The sequence below is a fragment of the Babylonia areolata genome, chromosome 8, assembly GCF_041734735.1.
Source record: "Babylonia areolata isolate BAREFJ2019XMU chromosome 8, ASM4173473v1, whole genome shotgun sequence".
Lineage (NCBI taxonomy): Eukaryota > Metazoa > Mollusca > Gastropoda > Neogastropoda > Buccinidae > Babylonia > Babylonia areolata.
The window spans coordinates 30,832,662-30,840,161 of NC_134883.1; the positions used below are offsets into that span (position 1 = coordinate 30,832,662).

Sequence of the window (7,500 nt, forward strand, 5' to 3'; positions counted from 1 at the left end):
AGAGAGTTAAGGTCTCCTCCGGAGTGTGGCCTACTGGCCTACGGAGACAGACATACTGACGGACGGACGGAGGGACACAAAGAAAGAAAGAAAGAAAGAAAAAAGACATATGCAATAAATACTGACAGGTAAAGACAGCCCGATACAGACAGATAGAAAAGGACGCAGACAACTCCGAGACGAACATGAGAGTGATGTCAATCATCTGGATTGATTTGATGACAGACAAACAATACATCAACGAAATCAAATATCACCTTGCCCGAAAATATTCTAATACTCACACACACAGACACACATAAACACACACACACACACACACACACACATATATATATATATATATATATATATATATATATGTGTGTGTGTGTGTGTGTGTGTGTGTGTGTGTGTGTGTGTGTGTGTCCATCCATCCATCGAGCCATTCATGCTACCTACCTACCGACCAATTTCTGTCTCCCTCTGTCTTTGTCACTCTCTCTCTCTCTCCACACACACACACACACACACACACACACATATATATATATATATATATATATATATATATATATATGAGCTTTTTTCATGAGCTTTGTTGACCTTTTTGTTTTCTTTGTTGGCGTGTGTGTTGCATTTTGACATACCAGTAAACGCCCTTGACGAAGACCAGTGGTCGAAACCGGTCGGGCATGTGAGAAACTGTTTGTTGTTTTCCTTTTTTTTTTATTGTTACATATATATATATATATATATATATATATATATATATATATATATATATATATACATAGAGAGAGAGAGAGATGTGCATGTGTGTGTGTGTGGAGACACACACACACACACACACACACACACACACACACAGATTGATCGGCAGGTAGGTAGGTAGATAGGATGGATGGAAATAGATAGATGGATACATACATACATACGTACATACATACATAGACAGACATACTGACAAGGGTGAAAAAGAAACGCAGCCACAGAGACAAGAAAGAGGAACCCTTCTGTCACCAAGCCCACCCACCCTGACCCTCACCTCCGGCACCGGGCGTGAAGTGGACGGCCCCGCCACCCCCGGGGTGGTGGTCGTTGGGGTACCTCACCACCACCCCGCCCCGCGGAGACCTGGCGCTGCCGCTGTCGTCCGATCGGCAGCAGCAGCTGTAGCAGCAGCACAGGCACCCCACCAGCACGATGAGGCCCACCAGGCCCCCGATCACACAGCCCACGATCAGACCCACCCTGTGTTAGTAGTATAGTCAGTTTCAGTTTCAGCTTCAGTAGCTCGAGGAGGCGTCACTGCGTTCGGACAAATCCATAATTATACGCTACACCACATCTGCCAAGCAGATGCCTGACCTGCTCGCGTAAGTTAACCCAACGCGCTTAGTCTGGCCTTGAGAAAAAAAAAGGAGTAAATAAATAATAGATAAATACATAAAAAGAACTACTACTACTAATAATAATATGTATAAGGCGCAAAAACTTGATGAAGTCAACTATAAGCGTATAAAAAAAAGAAAAGTAATAGAGGGCTCAATAGGAAGACGTTTTCCCTTGCAACACCTGTGGGAAGTGCTGCGCATCCAGAATCGGCCTCTTCCCCCATATTATGAGGACACACACCGACAGATAAGCCTGCCTGACTACTCACCCGTCGGTCCGACGGGAGACTCCAACATAGTAATAGATTTAAAACAAAAAAAGTCAAAAAGTCAAAAAAAAAACCATTTTAATGTCAGGCCTCTGTCCCCATAACATGAGTAATGACATGTTCTGTGTACAGGGGAATGTTTACATTTTTGTAGCTTGCATACGTACATTCATTGCTTTGTGAACAAAACTAGACAGCTTGAATAAAACACTCGACGGGCGCAATAGCCGAGTGGTTAAAGCGTTGGACTGTCAATCTGAGGGTCCCGGGTTCGAATCACGGTGACGGCGCCTGGTGGGTAAAGGGTGGAGATTTTTACGATCTCCCAGGTCAACATATGTGCAGACCTGCTAGTGCCTGAACCCCCTTCGTGTGTATATGCAAGCAGAAGATCAAATACGCACGTTAAAGATCCTGTAATCCATGTCAGCGTTCGGTGGGTTATGGAAACAAGAACATACTCAGCATGCACACCCCCGAAAACGGAGTATGGCTGCCTACATGGCGGGGTAAAAACGGTTATACACGTAGAAGCCCACTCGTGTGCATACGAGTGAACGCAGAAGAAGAAGAAGAAGAAGAAGAAAACAGATTCATTAGTACTAGACATAGGTAAGCATAGTATAGTAACAGATACATAGTGTTAGTGGCAGCATAGCACCAGGAGCAACGACATCCTAGATATTCAAAACTGGATGACTCTAAATAAGTTACCATTAAACGCGGACAAAACTGAAGCAATGATCATAGGAACTGAACAAAACCTCTTCCGTCACAACTGACACAACCAAACTTGGCTATCCATTCGTTAATATCTGTCCACCGACGCAACATCTAGACTTGTCGTTTCTCTCATTCTCTCTCGCCTTGACTACTAGAACTCTCTATTGTCTGGTTTGCCTGCGTCATCCACTCAGTCCCTTCTGCGCGTACAAAACTCTGCTGCCCAACTCGTCCTCAGAAAGAAACGATCTGAGCACACCACTCCTCTTTTGCAACATCTCCACTGGCTCCCTGTCTCACACAGAATAAAGTACAAGATCAGCACTCTATGTTATAAATGTATTCACAAATCTGCCCCTTCCTATCTCTGTGGCTGCCTTCACCTCTACACTCCATCTCGTTCTCTACCATCGGGTTCGGATCCACTCTGTTTACGCATACCCAGATTCAAACACTCCACTGTCGGCCGCCGTTCTTTCTCTGTCTCTGGACCTTGCAACTGGAATGAACTTCCTCTTTCGATTCGTCAGATCTCCGCACTCAGCTCTTAAAACCCATCTCTTCCCAAGATAGCCTCCCTTCCCTGCCTCTTCCTTGTCTTCAGCTTCTCCAGTTTTTAGAGTTATGCATGCGTGTGAATGACTGGTGCGAAAGCGCTTCGATTTGTCTCCGCACAATATTCAGCGCCATATAAATATCATCATCAGTAGTAGTTGTAGTCGTAATACATCTCTAATAGTAGTAGAAGTAGCAGCAACAGAAGCAGTGTTCGTATTAGCATAGCATCAGAAGCAATAGCATCAGCAACAGCAGTGGTAGCAACAGTAGTAGTAATAGCAGCAGCAGCAATGTCCGTAACAGCACATCTGGAGCAACAGTATCAGTAGCAGCAGTAAAAGTACTAGCAACGGCAGCAGTAGTGGTAGTAATAGTATAGCATAAGAAGCAACAGCATCAGCAGCTGCAGCACGATAGTTGTAGCAGTAGCGGTACCAGCAGCAGCAGTAGTGTAGGTTGTAGCATAGCAACAGATGCAGCATTATCATAAGTAGCAGCAGCTGTGGTATTAAAAGCAAAGCATCAGGAGCAACAATAGCTGTAGTAGTAGTAGCAGCAGCAGCAGCAGCAGCAGCAGCAGCAGCAGCAACAGTACCACCAGCAACAGTCTAAGTTACAATATAGTATCAGGAGTAAGATTATCAGTGGCAGCAGCAGCAGTGGCAGCATCAAGAGCAACATTAGCAGTAGAGGCAGCTGCACTGGTAGTAGTAGTAGTAGTAGTAGAAGTAGTCGTAATAGAAACAGCAGCAGCAACAGTACCACCACCAGCAGCAGTGTAAGTTACAGTGTAGCATCAGGAGCAACATTATCAGTAGCAGCAGCAGCAGTGGTAGCATCAAGAGCAACAGTAGCAGTAGCAGCAATGGTAGTAGTAGTAGTAGCAGCAGCAGCAGCAACAACAGTACCAGCATCAGTTTGTTACTTCCATCCCATGAGAAGTCGCTTCGTCAGAATCACAGTTGAGCGCGCAGTGAAGCGTGCTCGCTAGGCCAGTGTGATGTCGTGTTTCGTACATGCCGGACGCGCTCTCGCGCGCCTCTGCTGACGCCATTTATTGTGTTGTGATGATTAAGTCTCTGTTAACGAGCGCTTAGTTTGTTATAGCATGGGGCAACAGCAGCAGCAGCAGCAGCAGCAGCAGTATTCAGGTCACAGCCGGTAGGAGTGGTGGTGGGTGGCAACAGCAGTAGTGATAATATTTAGTACACAAAGGCAGTACGCAGTGGCAGCCATAGCAAACACAAAATGTATCAACTGCAACTGCAGCAGCAAACACGCACGCACGCACGCACACACACACAGACACAGACACACACACGCATACACCACAGCTACAAACACACATCACACAAAACTACACACACACACACACACACACACACACACACACACATCCACACACACACCCATATACCACCCCCTACACACACACACACACACACACACACACAACACATACAAACACACACACACACACACACGCACGCACGCACGCACGCACGCACACACACAACACACACACACACACACACACACACACACACACACAACACACACAAACACAACACATATACACACAAACACAACACACACACACACACACACACACACACACACACACACACACACACAACACATACAAACAAACACACACACACACAAACACACAACACATGCAAACACACACACACACAAACACGCAACACATACAAACACACACACACCTACACCCACACACCCACACTCACACACACACATGCACCCACCTACCACCCCTATCACCGTCCCCCCACACCCCACACCCACCACCACACAACTACTCCCTCCCCATCACCCCCCCCCCCCCCCCCCCCGCCCCCCCCTCTCCCCCCCCACACCCACACACACACACACACTCACGGAGGACTGCAGCAGGGAGGGGCGTATTTCCAGCAGCACCCCCACTGGCAGGTCTGGAAGCTGACGTTCCGCTCGTACCTCCCTGTTCGGGCACTGTACTCGTAGCGCGTGTAGCTGCACACGTCATCGGCCGCCACTCCTTGCGTCACCCCGAGACAGGTGAAAGAAGAAGAACGAACAAAGAACATAACGTGGAGTAACTGACTGAGAAAAACCGAGACTTGACCTGTATGTAATGTAATGTAATGTAATGTAATGTAATGTAATGCAATGTATGGTTTCGGTTTCAGTTTCTCAAGGAGGCGTCACTGCGTTCGGACAAATCCTTATAAGCTACACCAAATTTTTTGGCTTGGCAGATGCCTGACAGCAGCATGACCCGAGGCGCTTGTCAGGCTCTGAATGCATGCTTATATTCCCTCCTCTCTCTCTCTCTCTCTCTCTATATATATATATATATATATATATGTGTGTGTGTGTGTGTGTGTGTGTGTGTGTGTGCGCGCGCGCGCGCGCGCGCGTGTCTGTCTGTCTGTCTCTCTCTCTCTATCAGTTTGGCCACATATCTCTCCACCTATCTATCGATACACCTATCGACCTCTATCTATCGGACGGACGGACGGAATGTCACCACCACAATACAAATGATTCAGTTATCACCACCTCTGTCTATCTATCCATCTGTCTGTCTTGTCACTGAGTCTGTCCATCTATCGTTCTGACGATCGGACTTTCTGTGTGTGTAATCTATCTAGCTACTATCTATCGAGACGCAGGAAGTATCAACACCACTGACAGTAGTTCCAGTTTGTTAGTTTCATGGGGTCGAAGTGTGCGGGACTGATCCATGTGCACTTCTGACATACAGTTCACCTGCTGCAGTCTGGCCTTGTGAGCCTACCCCTACGGTTTGTACATTATCATAACATTAACATGACATTAAATCTTTTTTTTTTTTAACTGATTAAACAAAACAAATAAGTAAAGAAGATCGGATAAATAAGTAATGTACATCTAAGTACGAAGAAGGCAAATGCTTGAAATAAAATCAGAATAAAACTGCCGCTGAATTGGGTGTGCGTCAGTCGCCTTCATGCGCGTTCATACACAAGCGTGCAAAGGCGTGCTCGCGCAGCACACACACACACACACACACACACACACACACACACACACACACTCGCTTTAGCCACCTGAAAACAGCAGTGTCAAGTTCAGACTTCGCTTTCAAGCTACGTACAAAGCCGTCGACACGACAGCTGTTCCAAGTCGAGCAAATTTTCGAAAATAATCGGTACTGAGCCGAGTTTACTCTGCGCCGTAGTTCATATTGAAATAATGAATTAATATAAATATCACACACACACACACACACACACAGTGGCACGCACGCACGCATGCGCCTGTCTGTCTCTCCCTCTCTCTCCCTCGCTGGAGACGAGTCGACTGCCGTTGGCAGGAATGGTCGAGCCATATCCAAGATACTCATCGTTTTGATTTTTATACACAGATTAACTTGAGACATACGGTACCAGTCGTTTTGGCAATGAATAAGGACAGCTATTTAAAAAAAAATGTAACAAGGCAAAGTTTAGATTTGGAAATTTTTTTACTTGTTTCCGCAGTCGTACCGTTAAGACAACGACCCTATTTGCCCTTCGTGTAAAAGTGCGACGGAGAGTGAACTCCGCTTTGTACTTTGATGTCCCGTGCTCAGCGATCTGAGAAGAAATCAACTCATACCGTTAACTCTCTCCATACGAACGGCGAAAGAGACGACGTTAACAGCGTTTCACCCCAATTACCACCATCAAAATATTGCAAGCGGAAGGCTCTTATACTGAAGAGGTGAATGTTGACAAAGAATACCACAATTCTGACGACAGAAGGTAAAGGTTGGGTCATTGAGACACCCACTGGACATCCGAGGGGTCTGTGTAGAGGAGAAGAGAGGGCTGGCCGTACTGAGTGAGTTAAAATATCATAGGCAGCCCTCCCTGTTCAGACTGCCTTTGCTCATGTCACCCACAAAGGCCGAACACCTTAAAGAACAGCGAGCAATGTACTTGTATAAAGCCTTAAAGATTAGACATATGGTATGCAGTTGAGTGTGTGTTTATTTTCCCCTTTTATTTGTTATTCTGTGTGAATAAGAGGAGGAATTTCTGTTTAATGTCCAGTCACACATATCGGTGACTGAAGACATTTTGTTAAAGTATTTATGAATGCATTTGAGTATTATCGGTTAGAAGGGGTGGGAAGAGGTGAATGAATGGAGGGTTGGGGGAAACTAAGCAAATGAGGGTGAAATGAGGTGTGAAAGAATGCAGGTAATGACTTTTCTCATTTTCAGGTAACAACTGTGTTATTTTAGATATTTAAATATACTACCTCTATAATGTTTGTTTACACCCCCCCCCCTCCCCGCTCCCCCCACCCCCCGCCCCTTCAGGAGGGGCCATGACCTGTATTGAATAAAACAGCCGCATCAGTATCCCTCTCTCTCTCTCCCCCCCTCTCTCTCTCTCTAAAACACACACACACAGTAGCCTGCGAAGAACTAAGAGAAAAACTCATCCTGATTAGACTATGCAGCTCTGGTATGTAGATGAATGCCTTAAAAACAATACAAAACAAAACAAACGAATAACAACAAAAAAGCAGGGGCGGGG

At 45.9% G+C, this 7,500-nt stretch overlaps 1 protein-coding gene across 1 annotated transcript in view; it reads right to left on the bottom strand.

Annotated features, from left to right (window-relative positions):
* LOC143285140 (uncharacterized) overlaps window positions 1-7,500 on the bottom strand; it is a 13,152-nt gene that overhangs the window by 3,414 nt on the left and 2,238 nt on the right. Inside the window, exons 2-3 of the mRNA XM_076592366.1 lie at window positions 4,829-4,967; window positions 1,028-1,233 (exon numbers count right to left, since the gene is read on the bottom strand). Of these exons, the coding sequence (XP_076448481.1) occupies window positions 1,028-1,233; window positions 4,829-4,967 (345 nt within the window). The remainder of the gene's footprint in view (window positions 1-1,027; window positions 1,234-4,828; window positions 4,968-7,500) is intronic.